Raw genomic sequence first — 17,286 nt, 5'->3', positions numbered from 1 at the left:
TTCTGAATGACAGCTTTGCTAGGTAGAGTATTCTTGGCTGGAAGCTTTTATCTCTAAGCACTTTAAATATATCTTCTCACTCCCTTCCAGCCTGGAAAGTTTCTCCTGAAAAATTTGTTTTGTCTTACAAGGGTTCCCTTTTATGTAACAAGTTGCTTTTCTTTTGCTGTTTTTGAGAATCTCTTTTTGTCTTTAATTTTTGACAATTTAATATAATGTGTCTCAGTGTTTGTCTCTTTATATTCATTATATTTGGCACTCCTTATGTATGCTTCCTGGATCTAGATGTCTGTTTCTTTCCCCAAGGTTAGGGAAATTATCAGCCATTAGTTCTTTGAATAAGCTTTCTGCCCCCATCTCTCTCTTCTCCTTGAATTCCTGTAATGTGTAGATTGATCCTCTTGCTGTTGTCTCATAAGTCCTTTAAGCTAGCTTGACTCTTTTTGATTCTTTTTTTCTTTTTGCTTCAGGATGTATTTGACTGCCCTTTCTTTGAGTTTACTGTTTCTTTCTTCCAGTTTTCTAGTCTGCTGTTGAACACCTCTACTGAACTTTTCATTTAAGTTATTGTGTTCTTCAGCTTTGTGATTTCTCTTTGGTACTTTTTAATATTTTCTCTCTCTTTGTTGAAATTCTTACTTTACTCATGCATTACTTTCCTGACCTCACTGAGTATCTTTATAGCTGTTATTCTGAACTCTCTATTGGGTAAATTACTTGTCTCTGTTTTATTAATATCAGTTTGGAGATGTATCTTGTTCTTTTGCTTGGAAGATATTTTGCTTTTGCTTTATTTTCCTTGACTCTCTGTGTTGGTTTCTGCACATTAGATAAAAGAGGCACCTCTCCCAGTCTTGAGTGGTCTTGTGTGGGAGATGAACCTCATCAGTCAATCCAGCCCAAGTTCCTGTTTGTCACTCAAAACTTTGTGGTTATACCAGCTGTTGTCTTTGTTTTTAGTGGCTCCCAGTGGTTGAGGGTGTGCCAATACCTGATGATATCCCAAAGGAGAGGATCACAGTTAGCACATAAAAGCAGACTGATTAGAAACTGGACCCTCGGGCACCTGGGAAAGTATATAAGCCAGGTGTGTGTCTAAGCTCCTTCCAGAGACCTGTTGGTGACCTGATTTTATCATTGCAGCAAGTCGGAGAAAGAAGGTGGCAGAAGGGCCCACCAGCTCCCCCAGGAGGATCACAGCTAGCCCCTTGCTGCGTGCACATTAGCAGCTGGACCCCCCAGGCAGCAGGCTATAAAGTATGCAGGCAGTCCCCTTCTAGGGAAAGACTGAGGGACGGGCGTTTTATCTGTTCCCTCTTAGCTGAGCCCTGGGAGAATAGCCATGGCAGGTGTTCGTAGCCCATTAACAACGGCTGCTTTATTTTCTGTGGTCCTACGGGTCTCGTGGCTGCAAACCCCATTAGCTTCCAGAGTTAGGCATTTGGGGGGCCTATTCCTTCAAATAGAGGAACAAGAGCCTAAAAATTTGGGGTGCTAGATGTATGGTTGAAACCCTTCTCTATTCAGGGAGAAACTGGCCATTAGGGGCTCCCTCCTGATGATACGGCACTGTGCCATGGGTGGGGTTTATGAAGAGAGTGTGTCTCAGCCTTTCCTACTCATTTAGATGTTTGTGTTTTCTCAGTTGCCCTATATGTAGGAGTCACTGAGTTTCTGGATTTTACTGATAGAATTGCTCTATGTGTAGGTGTTCACTGGTGTGTATGTGGGAGAAGGGAATTTCAGGAGACTTATATGTTGCCACAGGGAGTTTAAAAACTCCCTATGAGTTTTTCCTTTAAATTTGAAGTCAGGAGAAGTCTACTTTGTCAGTTTTTGCTTCATGTATTTCGAGGCCTTATTGTTCGGTGCGTATATGTCTATATTTGTCATATCTTCTTGATGAATTAAAACTTTAATCATTATAAAACATCCTTATTTGTCTCTAGTAACAATTTTTGTCTAAAAGTCTTTTGTCTAGTATCAGTATAGCCACTCCAGCTCTTCTTTATTTACTATTTGCATGGACTATCTTTTTCCATGCTTTTACTTTTAACATGTTTATGTTTTTGAATCTCAAATGTGTGTTTTGTAGATAAAATATAATTGTATTATTTTAAAATTTATTTTTATTTTTTATTCATTTTGCCAATCTCTGTCTTTTGATTGGAGTACTTCTTGGACATGATGAATCACTTCTCTCTTATTACTTTTGAGATTCTCTATCTTTGGATAGTTTGATTATGATGTGGAGCTTCTCGAGATTATCTTACTTGGATGTTGTTGAGCTTCCCGCATGTTTACATTAATGTTTTTCATCAACATTGGGAAGCTATTGGCCATTATTTCTTCAAGTATTCTTTCTGCCTCTTTATCTCATTCCTCTCCTAGGACTCCCATTATGTATATCTTGATTTGACTGGTGATGTTCCAAATATCTTTGAGACTCTGTAAATTTTTCTTCTTTTTTTCCCTCATTATTCAGACTGGATAATCTCAAGTTTGTTGATTATTTCTTTTGCTTAGTCAAACTCACTGTTAGGCCTCTCCAGTGAAGTTTTCCTTTCAATTATTATACTTTGTAACTCCAGAATTTTATTTCATAAAAAACAATTTCTACCTTTTTATTAATAGTCTCTATTTGGTGAGCAACTGTCTCATACTTTCTTTTAGTTCTTTAGACATTTTTTCCTCTAGTTCTTTAAACATCTTTAAAATAGCTGATTTAAAAAGTCTTTGTCCAGTAAGTCAGAGGTGTGGCTGTTTCAGGAACAGTTTGTATTGACTGCTGCTTTTGCTGGTATGGGTCATATTTCCGTGTTTCTTTACATTTCTTATAATTTTTTGTTGAAAAATGAATATTTAACTCTGGAAATAAGTTTCTTTCCACTCCACCAGGTTTGTTTTTGTTGCTGTTTGTTGTTATTTGCTTGTTTAGTAACTTTCCCTCATGAATTCTGTAAAGTTTTGTATTCTTTTTCAAGTGTGGTTACTGAAGTCTCTTGCCTGCTTAGTTTAGTGGTCAGCTAATGATTGGGAACGTATTTCCTTAGTGCCTAGAACCAGAAAGTTCCCCACGTTTTACTGAAGGGCTCGGTCTGAAGACATGCCTTCAACACTCATATAGGCAGTTAAAAACTCTGCCTTAGCCTTCACTTCCTGCTTGTGCAGACCCTCAGGGTCAGCCAGAGGTGAGAGCGTAGGGACTTTTCAGATCTTTCATGGGCATGCACATAGTCCTGGGCGTGTACACACCCCAATGTGTGTCTGTGGCCTTCTAGGCTCCCAGGAATAGGTCAATGCTTCTTAAAGCTCCCTATGGACATTTTACTCCATAGTTTTTCCTTTTAGTTTTTTGGTTACCTTGTTGTTAACCTAAAATTGTTTCCCACACTGCTTCAGGCAGCTGTGATATTAGGTACTTGCCACGGTTAGTTTTTGACAAATACCCCCAAGGAAAAGGCTGTTTACATTGGATGAGCTCTGAGTCAGGTCAAATCAAGGCAAGTGAGGTTTTCCAGGGAAATGTCAGAGAGATCAAATAATGGAAATTCTTTGAGAATGTGACTTATAAAGAACCCCAATCCCATTCTGACTTTCCCAGTGTCTTCCTGGCTTCTGGTTTTCACTGTGATTTTGAGGCCGTTGGTTTTTAACGCAGTCACAGAGCTAGGGATAAAGCTATGGGATTAGGACAAGTTAAAACACCATGTAGCTTACTTTTCTTACTGAGAGTCAAGCATTTTCTTGAATAAATGCTTCCTGGATTGTTACAAGCTGCTGGTTAACTTTCAGGGTTCTGAAAAAGTTGATTTTGAAAAACTTGTTAGTGTTCTTATTGCTTTTGTAGAGGAGAGGAATTTCAGGGGTACTTACTCTGCCAGTCCTTATGATGTCACTTGAAACCTGCTTTCTCTTAATTAAAAAAATGTTTTTCTTTCATGTTGCTGAGTATTTTTTTAAAAAAATCTTGCAGTGAATGTGTAGAAACTTCGTTTTCAACTTTAGATAACTATATTTTCCTGTTAATGAATGATTCACATTCATCAAAATATGTCACAAATACATTGAAATGGCTATTGTCTATGAAATATGTTTAATAGTGGATTACGAAATTATGCAATGAAAACAGTCATCAAGAGAATAATCCAGGACCCAGTAACATGGGATGCAAGCATATGGTTAAGTATAGGTCCTCAAGGTCCAGATGCCTGGATCATGCCATGACTTTGCCCTCCTCTATCATTAGGATCTTGGTAAATTACTTACCCTCTGGACTTTAGGTTCCTTATCTGTAAAATGGAGTAACAGTAGTACTAATTTAATAAGATTGTTGTAAAATTTTAGTGACATCGTGCTTATAAAGCCCAAAGCAAAATGTCTGGCATAAACTGCTTAAATTATATTTTAAGTTGTTATTATTTAAAATTCTGTAATTTAACTATAAAATACAGTGCTGGCTCTGAATCAATCTTTGACTGGGTTGTCAATGCCATAGTCATGTAAGCAGTCTTTCTGTTTCCTCTCTCCTTTTTGTGCAGCTGGATTAATACTCCCAGAGTGCATTGCATCATTCTGCTGCCTGAAAAAAACTGTTTTTTAATCACCACATTACCCTAAATACCAGTCTCCTACCATCTGCAGTGAGACCTAACCCAAGTCTTTTTTCACCCATTGACCAGATTCATCCAGCCAAACTGAACTATCTATTAACACTATTCATTTACCCCAATAATTGCCTTATCTGTCTATCTGTCTATCTACCTACCTACCTACCTATCTATTTCAAATCCTGTTACTAAAAACTAAATATGGAGAATTCCATGCATCTGTGAGCTATCTCTGTTCATGAAGAAGCTCTATGCTTCCCTTTCTGTTCATCTTTTCTCTTATTCTTCCTCTTCCTGGAATTATTTTCTATCCTTTCTACTTGAAATATTATGCTCCCTAGTATCTTAAATTCTGTCTCCTCCATGCTTCCTTTTAGTTTCTTCCCCTAAAACAAATATTCTCCTAATACATTTCTTTGTACTCTCAACTTATTACTACCCACTGAACCATAACCTTCTTAAACATTCTGTGTCTTATTCATCATTGTATATCCTGCAGTGAGTCGTTAAGTGCTTACACAAATGATGCTTAAAAAAATAATATTTTCAGAATGGAAACAAATTCTTAGAAGCCAAATGGCCACTCTTTGCAATTCTTCTCCTTAAGTGGAGATAGTGGGATGATTTTTATTGCTCTTAATATCAATACTATCATGATAAAAATATTTTCAACTACTTAAATATACTGCCATCATATTTGCCCTTTTGTACTCTGCAGGTTCCTCTCTGGTTACCATTGAAAGTGCTGCTGAATCAAGTTTCCTGTCATATCGAGTTGAGCCGCTTCAAAGCAAAGCCAACTTTTGGATAGGATTGTATAGAAACGTTGAAGGTAATCTTTGCACCATGATTACTGAATCACAAACATTTCAAAATGTTGTAGGTAAAACAAGTTTTCAGTCCTAGAAAGTCTTGCCTTAAGTAATGATTAATTTGTGAAGAGTTTGGAAATTCAAACTCATATTTTCATTTGAGGTAAGAAGTGAAAATTTAAATGACTCACATATTAGGCTATCTTGAAAGTTGCTAATTAAAGAATATCTACTGTAGCTAAGTTAAAGAAGTTTTAAAAAATATTTTCTATCTCTTGCCAGGAAAAAAACAATTAGGGGAGGATAAGTTTACATATTTATACTAATTAGGAATAAATTTTCAACTAAAACTACATGAGAAACACATTCTTAGTTTCCCTGTAACAACTAGTTACTATTATCTTGCCTGTGAAAAGTTTGGTTGTAAAACAGCTGTTGATTGCAGTATAAAATAACATGCTTAGAAATTTTACATGAATAAGTTGAATTTATTTTAAGGCAAGTTATTTTTAACTTCTATTTTTATTGGCTTTCTCTGATAATCAGGAATGTGGCTATGGATAAACAACAACCCACTCTCCTTTGTCAACTGGAAGACAGGAGATCCCTCTGGAGAAAGAAATGATTGTGTCGCTTTATATGCATCTTCTGGATTTTGGAGTAATATTCACTGTTCTTCCTACAAAGGATACATTTGTAAAAGACCAAAATGTAAGTTAGAATTTGTCCTATGGTATGTGTGTTTCCAGGCTCCCATCTCTTTCACGTATTGATATCAGGTGTGTAATTATCAATATAATGCGATTACAGGTTCCTTGAAACCTCTCCCTGGTTTTTTTTTTTTTTTTTTTTTTTTTTTGTGGTACACGGACCTCTCACTGTTGTGGCCTCTCCCGTTGCGGAGCACAGGCTCCAGACGCGCAGGCTCAGCGGCCGTGGCTCACAGGCCCAGCCGCTCTGCGGCATGTGGGATCTTCCCGGACCGGGGCACGAACCTGTGTCCCCTGCATTGGCAGGTGGACTCTCAACCACTGCGCCACCAGGGAAGTCCATCTCCCTCTTTATAAGTGAGAAATCCAATCTGCCGTGGTGATCAGTTGCTGTCTGCAGTTTTGAGTGAGCACAAAACACTCTCTTTCTGCTTAACTGACATAATGATTTTGGTATATCAATACATTTATAATGGGATATCCATGCATATGAATTTGAGAAGTTGTGAGCAGTTTGGAGAGCCAGGCCTATGGCGTGCGAGAAGAAGGGGTGAAATACTTACCCTGGCCAAACCAAAGTGGACGGTGAGGAGGAATGAGAATTTATTAGGGAATAAATCATGTAACACCAATTAAGTTTCCTTCGGAGATTGAATGACAGACCATGTCAGGACAGGGGCTGGGGGAATTAATAATATTATATGCCCATGCTGTGATACTCTCTGGACTTCCATAATGTTTTATGCTATTCTACTTCATGTAATATCTTTCCCAAGAGACAAAATTATAAATTAGATAAGAGATTTAAATAAATGAGTTGGATAAATTAACACTCCATCCCCAGTAGATTTTTATTTTATTTTAGAATTGCGTAGTTCTTCATTCTTTGAAAGCTCTGTTCTAAGATACCACACCCTTTGGTGCAATGTTGGAATCTTATTTTATTTTTCATTCAAATGCCTTGTAGTACCTTATGCTTCAGTGAGCCATTTTCAAAACTGCTAGCCTAGGATACATTATTTATGGGTAGATTGGGTATATTTTGAGGGTGAGTATCAGTGGCTCAAATGCAACCGGGGAGATCATATTTTCAGATCTTCCAATGTATTCAAACTCATCATGCAGCTATAGGATGCTGTTATAGGATGGATAGATAGAGCAATCTGTATAAATATGCAGATTTTATCTATCAATCAATCATCCATCTATCTATCTACCTATCTATCATCTATTTATTGTCTGTCTATATCATATATCACCATCAATCCAACATGGATGGTTTGATGTATTTGTAAACCAAATAATGCTCACTATCTACACGCAACTATTATGGGTTTTTAATAAGTATTTAATTATTTTCTTATTTTACAAACAGTATTTAATTATTTTCTTATTTTACAAACAGTTGTTGATGCTGAACCTACTCATACATTAATTACGACAAAAGGTAAGACCATTTTGAAATTTTAATTTCCATATTAGTAATATATCAATCAAATTTGTTTGTTTTAAAAACCACAGTAATCCCTTCCTATCCGCCCTGCCCTCTCAGTCGCATTTCTTGAGCTATACTAGCCTTTGTCATTATGACATCGACCTTCCTTAAGTGACGCCCGAGGAGAGCAGGCCTTGGCGTCACTGGGTGTTTTTATCATAGATCTTACTGAGGACATTGATTGCTCTGTTACCAAGGGTTGCCCTATGAGAGCCCACCGAGGAAATTTCTCTTAGAAATCCCTGTGATTTTTTTCCTTTCTTTTTTTTTTTAAGCAATGTGTTAAGTTTTAATTTTATGGACAGCTTGAATAAGGAACTGATCCTCTTTCACTCATGTTGTTTGCTGCCAAAAACACTCAAAGTGAGATTTATAGCTTGCCTAAAGCCCCCTTATTAACTTCGTAAGTGCTGTCTGTGAACTAATACTCGTGTGTTCAGATTTCCATCACTCACTTTCTTTTTTCCCCGAATTATTTTGAAACAGGTGTAAATATTTTAAAATGATAAAATGTTGCACCGTGGCCGTAACTTTTGCAGTTTGAGGCGCAACTGTAAAACTCGCACAACTTTCTTGCTGTTTCACAATTTCGTAGATGGAAGATTCATTCCCACTGTAGATCTCAGCAACCTCAGCAAACTGTTTTTCTTTCCTTATTAAGTTGAGAACTTTTACCTTTTCACTTAAAGGAAGCACTTTATGGCTTCTCTTAGGCATATTGGAGTTGCCAGCATCACTACTCTTGGGCTTTGGGGCCATTATTAAATAAAATAAGGGTCACATGAACACACACACACAAAATAAATAAAATAAAATATTATACCAGTTCAGGGCTACGTAGATACATGAAATAGTCTTGCAACTGCATGATCATCTTAACATGTAAAATAATCTTCTGTATCACATGGACTTCTGTTTTCATGTCCTGCATTCTGTTTGGCAAATGTCACTGGAAAGAAAATTTGTGAATTTTAGTCTTCCTAAGAAGAAAGTTGTATTGTTTCCATAGCATTCTACTCTCTGCCTCCCCTTAACTCGTTTCCTAACATGTTTATTTATTTACAGCTGACCCAAGGAAGATGGGCCCTTCCAAACCATCTTCCAACGTGGCAGGAGTGGTAGTCATAGTGGTCCTCCTGATTATAACGGGTGCTGGCTTCGCTGCGTATTTCTTTTATAAGAAAAGACGTGTGCCTTTCCCTCGAGAGGACACTTTTGAGAACACTCTCTATTTTAATAGTGGATCGAGTCCAGGAACTAGTGATACAAAAGATCTCATGGGCAACATTGAACAGAATGAACACGCAGTCATCTAGAATCACGGTGTGATTTAGGTATATTTGAATTTCATAAGATTATAACTCAAATGGTAAAGTCTTTCATTCAATGTGATTGTTTCCTTTCAAATTAGTGCTGTATTACACTGGTCTGTCCTTTTCCTTTGCCTCGTGGAAAAAATAACTGTTTATTTTCTAGCCTGGCAAGATATTTTCACAAAAAAAGGATAACGACATTGACTGCTATGTTTAAAAAGATCTTAGGTGAATATACAGCACTGGTGTGTAGCTAGTGTCAACTGCATACAGATTACAAGAACCCCAGAAACAACCAGCTCAGCTTCTTGAAATCGTTTAAGGAGCTCCCAAAGAACTGTTACCCATTGAATAGTTATTCGGTAATTAGATGAGCATTTTAAAAGCCAAGTACAAATAACCTCGGGTGACACAAAAATTTAGTCACTTCTTTTCTTATACCCATCTTGATTTTTACCCCAATGATTTAGAATTATATTTTTACATGTGCAGAAAGAACAGGGCAGCTGAGAATCTTGTTTGTCCCAAGCAGGATTTTCCAGGCTGAATATTGCAAATGTGTTCTTTGTCCTGTTTTATGTATATCAAGAATGCAAAGATGTGAAATAAAAATATAAATTTGCATAACTGGATGTATTTAGATAATGTGAAATAGACATCAAAAACAAGGTCTAGGGCTTCCCTGGTGGCGCAGTGGTTGAGAGTCCGCCTGCCGATGCAGGGGACACGGGTTCGTGCCCCGGTCCGGGAAGATCCCACATGCCGCCGAGCAGCTGGGCCCGTGAGCCATGGCCGCTGAGCCTGCGCGTCCGGAGCCTGTGCTCCGCGACGGGAGAGGCCACAACAGTGAGAGGCCCGCGTACCGCAAAAAAAAAAAAAAAAACAAGGTCTATTTTTAATGGATTTGTATTTTGGTGATCTTGGTAAGTGTAAATTTTCTTTTAACTGAGATTTATTTATCCGTTTACTTTACACTTCACTGTACTCTGAAAATAAATGATATTATTAGTAGAGGAATTCTTTAAACTCTTCATCTGTTTGGAAAAAAAAAAGATTGTTAAAACACTGTGCATAAAATGAATTTTTTACTGTAATGACTTGGCCAGTTTCCCTGGATCTTTCCCCTGTAACACTGACTTATTTCAGAATTCAACAATCAAAGGCGCTGTTATTGGGAATTAGGTCTTTAATATCATTTTCTCACTTTAACAATTCCTTTTTGCTTAAAAAGTTTTGCCTTAGATAAAGCTTTATGTACATTGTGAAATACATTGGAGGTGTCACATCTTGCATGGGTACCACGCTCCCAGCTCATTCTTGCCTTTTCCAAGGGGTTGCTCACGGGCAGAAATTCCTTACCTGAGGTCCCTAAACAGGACTCCTTAGATGGCATTAAGGGGTCTATGAAGGCCCCCCAAATTGTATGCAAAATGTCTCTATTTGTGTTTATGCCTTTTTTTTTTTCTGGGAAGAAAATAGCTAGATTTTCAAGAGAGTCTGTAATTCAAAAAGGACTAAGTAGTGTACTGTGTACACAGGAGGTAAGGTGAGGTTTGCAATACCCCACCTTAGATAGGTGACAGGTACAAAGAAACAGGATGAGAGAGGTGGGCAATTGTGGGAAAGCTTGCTGAGAACAAGCAACTCTCATGCTTCAGACAATAGAAAACCAATTGCTTTTATTTTCCTGGTAAGAACACAACATATTCCATTAGAGGAAGTTCCAGTGGAAACAATGGCTATGGTGTCAAAGGAGCATGTGGTTAATTATACTGAAAAAAATCTTCATATATACATATTTTTTTCTTTTAAGATACAAGAGAAAGATGTGAAAGAGGAGTGTATGAGTGGGCACGATTTACAAATTCTTTACACAAGTCATTTTCATCATAACTCAGAGCTGCGTTTTTGCAGAAAATATTTTGGACTTCAAACAACATATATCTCAGACTTAAATGTCTTATCCTTTCAAGAAACTGTATTCGGCAGGGTGCTGAGTTTTATGCTTCACACCCTCACATTATCCACTCAAACATACAATCAAATAGATAAGTCACCTGTATCTATATATGTACCCAAATTAAGTAGTAACATATTAATAAGCTTTTTTTTTTGGAGGGGGGGAAGTTTTATAAAGCAGAGAAGAGCAGTTTTTGTTTTGTTTGCTTTTTTGCATTTCTTTTTGGTTTTGGTTGTTGTAGTTGATTTGTTTTTGTTTCTGTTTAAATAAATTTATTTATTTTATTTGTTTATTTTTGGCTGCATTGGGTCTTCATTGCTGCACTCAGGCTTTCTCCAGTTGCGGCGAGCGGGGGCTACTCTTTCATTATGGTGCACGGGCTTCTCGTTGCAGTGGCTTCTCTTGTTGTGGAGCATGGGCTCTAGGTGCGCAGGCTTCAGTAGTTGTGGCACATGGGCTCAGTAGTTGTGGCTCACGAGCTTAGTTGCTTCGCAGCATGTGGGGTCTTCCTGGACCAGGGCTCGAACGTGTGTCCCCTGCATTGGCAGGCGGATTCTTCACCACTGCGCCACCAGGGAAGCCCCTGTTTTTGTTTTTTAACTGGAAATTCTTTCTGGGGATTAAATGTTTAAGTGCTCTCCTCAGTGGCTTTGCACTTGTTTTCGTCAGAATTCCGCAGCCAGACGATTCTTAAGGATATTTTTTTCCCAGGTGAACTCAAAACAATGTGAATAGTCTGTAACTTGAACTCTAAAATTAAAGATGATATCTTGAGAGACTGGTAATATCTTGCTTCATCCATTTTCAGTGTTCACTCAGCCATCTGTTTGTACATTTACCCATTAGTTCAGGAAATATTCCATGAGCACCTAATACATATGCCAGGCATTGAGCTAGGTCCTGGAGATTCAAATATGGGTGAGAAGCATTGCTTGTCCACAAGAACTGCACAGTCTAGTGGACATCCAGACACAAAAGATCATTTTGGGGGAAATTTTTATTGATGTATACTTGATGTACACTATTATATAAATTATAGGTGTTCAATATAGTGATTCACAATTTTTAAAAATTATACTCCATTTATAGTTATAAAATGTTGGCTATATTCCCAATGTTGTACAGTATATCCCCATAGCTTATTTTATACCTAACTGTTTGTACCTCTTAATCCCCTACCCTTATATTGCCCCCCAGCCTGTAACCACTAGTTTGTTCTTGATATCTGTGAGTCTGCTTCTTTTTTGTTATGTTCACTAGTTTGTTGTATATTTTAGATTCCACTGGTAGGTAATACCATACAGTGTTTTTCTTTCTCTGTCTGACTTATTACTTAGAATAATGCCCTCCAAGTCCATCTGTGTTGTTGCAGATGGCAAAATTTCATTCTTTTTTATGGCTGAATAATATTCCATTGTGTATATATACCATATCTTCTTTATGAATTCATCTGTTGACAGGCACTTAGGTTGCTTCTGTATCTTGGCAATTGTAAATAATGGTGGTTTGAACATTGGGGTGCAGGTATCTTTTAGAATTAGTGTTTTCTCTCTTTTTTGGGATATATACCCAGGAGTGGAATTGCTGGGTCTTATGGTAGTTCTATTTCAGTTTTTTGAGAAACCTCCATACTGTTTTCCACACTGGCTGCACCAGTTTACATTCCTAACAACAGTGTGTAAGGATTCCCTTTTCTCCACATCCTCTCCAGCGTTTGCAATTTGTGTTCTTTTTGATGGTGGCCATTCTGACAGGTGTGAGGTGATAGCTCATTGTGGTTTTGATTTGCATTTCCCTGATGATTAGCAACACTGAACATCTTTTCATACGCCTGTTGGCCATCTGTATTTCCTCTTTGGAAAAATGTCTATTCAGGCCTTTTGCCCATTTTTTAAAGTCAGGTGGTTTGTTTTTTTGATGTTGAATTATATGAACTTCCAAAACCTCATTTTTAACGTAATGGAATCTTTAAAGACACTACCTCTGAATTCAGTCACATTCTGAGGTTCTATGTGTTAGAGCTTCAACATATGAATTTGGCGGGGGACACAATTCAGCCCATAACATACTTCTATAATGCTTTTTTTTTGATTGTCCCTTGTATTTGTAGGGTTCTCCAGAGAAGTGGAACCAAAGGGCTCTATACATCTATCCATCAGTTATCTGTGTCTATCTGTCATCTATCTATCTATCTATCTATCTATATCTATCATCTATCATATTTTAATCTACTTACCTACATACTCTATAGATTTATTTAAAGAACTGGCTCATGCAACTTGGAGCTTGGTAAGTCCCAGATATACAGGAGAGGTCAGCAGGCTGAAGACCCAGGGAAGAGTTACAGCTTGAGCCCAAAGGCAGTCAGGTAGCAGAATTCTTCTGGCTCTCTGTTCTCTTCAGGCCTTCAGCTGATTAGATGAGGCTTATCCACACTGTGGAGGGTAATCTGCTTTACTAAAAGTCCACCAGGGCCCAGCCAAGAGGACACATAAAATTAACCATCACACCACTTTATATGGCAATGGTTTTGTCATTTTTTTTTTTATAAAGGGAAAAGAAAGATGATGCAGTCTTTAGTACAACTGATCAGAATTTTTAAAAATCTTTATAGTTTAGAAAAGGTTCTTTTAACCATACACCTTGCTATTGATAACATGATATAAATTTTTAGGATTATGGTCAAATATAGGAACATTTCTATTAAATTTCATTCATATACATATTCATATTCTAATATTTCTAAATATTCATGTGCTAAATTTCAGGGCACTCATTTTGAGTCTTTTTTTCTTTTTTGTGCTATGAGTAATCTCAAATACCTTTGAATTTGATGATACTCACTAATCAGTTTGTTGATATTGTTTTTCTAATGGCATATTTTGATTGTTTTGGTGAGGTTGGTATTTTGTGTCAAATCAGTAAAAATTGAAATCTTTTTCTAATATGTTCATATGGTTCACTTTTCTTCATTCCCTTCATTAACTAAGTTGCCATAAAACCTATGAGTCTCTTCCCTACTTCAACTTGAAATTTAGCTCTTCCTTCCTTTTGGAGTTATCTGAAAATTCTCTTGTTCCTGTTTCTATCCTGATCTCAGAATAATTTCTATCGGTTTTGTGGCTAGGTTTTTGCTTTATTTCATATTACCTTTAATTTACTTGCATTTTCTCCTAATTATTTAATAAATAAATTTTAAAATGACAAAATAAAGTATATTTTCTATACATCCAAATCTGGCAGTCTGCCAGTATCTATGGAAGAATTTGCTGTTTCATTGAAATGTTCCAAAAATGTTTTCCTAGTTACATATTCCAAGTCGTATATTTGGTAAAGCTCCAATATCACAGTCCTATCAAAAAAGAAAATAAGTGTAGTTCTTTTATCATTGTATATACTATGTTACTTAGATCTTCCATTTTGACTAGGCATTGATGATAACTGAAATTTCTACTTAAATTTTTACACTCTGGAAATTAAATTTCTATAGCTTCTGGTTTCATGTATTTCATTGTTTCTCCTCTAATTGCAACTTACTTTGGTCCCATGTACATTACAATACACTTATATTGCTGTGTAAACCCTGGTCCTCAACCTTTCAGTCAAGGCTGGATAATTTGGTACAGTGGATTAGGTATATTACTAGAAGCTATTTGTGAGGTGACTTTTTGGTGTGTCAATTTTACTAGGCTGAACTACAGTATTCAGTTAATCAAACATGAATCAAGGAGCTCTGGGAAAGGATTTTGCAGAAGGAATTAAAATCCCTAATCAACTGACTTTAAATTAGGGAGATTATTCTGGGTGGGCCAGAGTTAATCAGTTAAATGGTCTTAAAATTGGGCTTAAGCTTTTTTTTTTTTTTTTTGGCGGGAGAGACTACTGCTGTAGCTAACAGCTTTGGCCCACGAGGTTTCACCTTGCTCCTGACCTTCCCTTTCTGATGGGCTGCCCTCTGAACTTGCTGGGCCAGTCTGGCACAATTGCATAAAGCAATTTCTTGTAGTTTCTCTATATACATCTTCCTGCCTCTAACCATCTATCTATCTTTCTTTCTATCTATCTATCTATCATCTATCTATGAATTACGTACCATCAGTCTGTCTGTGTTAATATTTTCTACTGGTTCTATTTCTCTGAATCCTGACTGACATGCTATTCTTATACTGATACCACTAGTTATATTATTAGTAAACATATTATTCCACTAAACCTAAACTGCATGTATTCCAAATTCAATGTCCATTTACCATGATTCTCTTTTTTAAATTATTTTTTAATTGAAATATAGTTGATTTACAATGTGTTAATTTCAACTGTACAGCAAAGTGATTCAGTTATACATATATCTACATTCTTTTTTTATATTCTTTTCCATTATGGTTTATCACAGAATATTGAATACAGTTCCCTGTGCTATACAGTAAGACCTTGTTGTTTATCCATTCTATATATAATAGTTTGCATCTGCTAACCCCAGATGGGAGAGGCATGGAGTAGGAATTTGGGGTTACCCTGATTCTCAAAATTTCTCATGGTCACTCTAACAGGACTTAACCCAAGAGGAAGTTTGACAGAAGGGTAGTTGAAGTGGAGAGTCTGAAACAATTATGGTTAAAACGTCTTACTTCTGCAGATTTTATTTAAGAAACATGACCACATGAAAGCACTTCTGGGGCCCCTCCCAGGGGTTTGGAAGGGACCCATGTGAGTGAGGGGCCCCAAAGCTTAAGTTTTATTCGCTTCCCTATGGAACCAGTCTGAGTGTCAGGAACAGCTGCTGAGAGGTGGCATCTGAGTAGAGACTGAGCAGAGTCTGACGGGATGATAGAAAGTATCTCGAGGGGTAAGGAGGGAAGGTAGGAATGGATGCCAGAGACAGGAAAAACTTGAGCAAAGCCACTGAGATGAGAAGCAGCTCATTGTCATTAGGGAGGAAAGTGAGATGCATGTGGGCAGGGGCTGGAGTTTAGGAACTGGCTCAGCTACTGACAGGAAGTCATCTTCTCTTTGGTCCTCCCTCTGCTTGACCTGCTTTCACAGCATCCTGATGTCATGTCAGGCTCTGACCTGATGACACGTCTAACTACTACTTTGCCTTAAAACCCACAAAATCAAAGCTGCATGTGTGACTTGGCTTCATTTAGAGAGGCCCTCAGAAATAACACTCTTTTTTACCGAGACACTCAAATTTGGAGTTTTAAGTTACTCCAGTAAACTTGGTAAGAATTAGGCTCAGAGACCCACCTCCCCCCGAGACTTAGGTCATATAACTGTGGGATGCATAGAACAATTACTGGCTTGTCTCCATAACAAAATTGGAGGTGGAGAGTCCTATCTGAATTTAGAAACCTTTGTATTATTGGGAATGTAAAGCACCTATATTGCTGAGAAGTTGTCTTCTAATGACTTAAGGAAAACCTATTGCATTGGCTATAAATGGATGTCTCAACACTGGTTATACATTGTAATCACCTGAACGTCACCCCAGACCCATGAAACTAGAATCTAGGTGTGGTACTCAGGCATTGGCTTGACTAGCAAAACAGAACAGAGCAAACAGATAAGAACTTCCCATGAATTTGGTGATGAAGAAATAGGTTAAATAGTACTACTGAGAAGGTTAATGATTCAGGATTCCTTATTAGTTCAAAATTCTTGACAACATGAATACAGTAGTATGACTCACAGTTATGGGAGAGCAGTTGGTGAATTTTCTGATGTAGAAAAGCTACCCTTAATATCATTTCATTTTTTTAAATTACTTTTTAATTTGTTACCAAAGAGAAGATATGACCCCAAATAGTAACATTATAATTTGTTTCTTCATACTTCTGGTTTTTCTTATTGTCTCCAACTATCAAATAAGACAATTTCCTTAAAACATTGTTTTGGATTTTAAATGTTATCATAAAAATGTTTTAGAAGACTTCTGCTGGAAACGTTGCCCAAACCTCTCAACAACATACCAGGAGCACATATTTTGGTATTAGAATTTCTTTAGCGTTCTGTAAATAATGTTTTTCATTTAGAAGGGACCCCTGACAGGCAACTTCTTTCAGCAGAAGGTGACACTAACATTGGAAAGGCTTTCTGAATTGGTTGGGGATCCTGGCTATGCTGTGAGGGCTTTAAAATATTAAAGTTATTCATGGCAGGTCTGCAGGATTAGGTTTTGGCAAAAACTACTCATCTCATTCAACTCGCTCTGCGGGTTGAGAAAACCTTTCTCCTTATGGGTCTGGTTACAGCTCATGTACATACAGTTCCCTCATTTTCAAGAAACCTACGAAGCTACCATGTTCTCTTTTCTGTTGACTTAATTTGTTTTCTTTAAGGGCAAGAAGGTTCAAGACTGCCTGGGCTTGGTCCTGATTTGGAGTTTA

At 37.3% G+C, this 17,286-nt stretch overlaps 1 protein-coding gene across 1 annotated transcript in view; it reads left to right on the top strand.

Moving 5' to 3' along the window:
• The window catches only part of MRC1 (mannose receptor C-type 1), a 94,795-nt gene extending 84,995 nt beyond the window's left edge, over positions 1 to 9,800 (top strand). The window contains exons 27-30 of the mRNA XM_030832379.3: positions 5,329 to 5,442; positions 5,969 to 6,133; positions 7,538 to 7,579; positions 8,693 to 9,800. Of these exons, the coding sequence (XP_030688239.1) occupies positions 5,329 to 5,442; positions 5,969 to 6,133; positions 7,538 to 7,579; positions 8,693 to 8,943 (572 nt within the window). The 3' untranslated portion in view covers positions 8,944 to 9,800. The remainder of the gene's footprint in view (positions 1 to 5,328; positions 5,443 to 5,968; positions 6,134 to 7,537; positions 7,580 to 8,692) is intronic.
• The last annotated feature ends 7,486 nt before the right edge of the window (positions 9,801 to 17,286 follow it).

Source organism: Globicephala melas, chromosome 2 (genome assembly GCF_963455315.2).
Source record: "Globicephala melas chromosome 2, mGloMel1.2, whole genome shotgun sequence".
NCBI lineage: Eukaryota > Metazoa > Chordata > Mammalia > Artiodactyla > Delphinidae > Globicephala > Globicephala melas.
The sequence above is the reverse complement of the archived record's forward strand: the minus strand, read 5'-3'. Positions and strand labels throughout refer to the sequence as shown.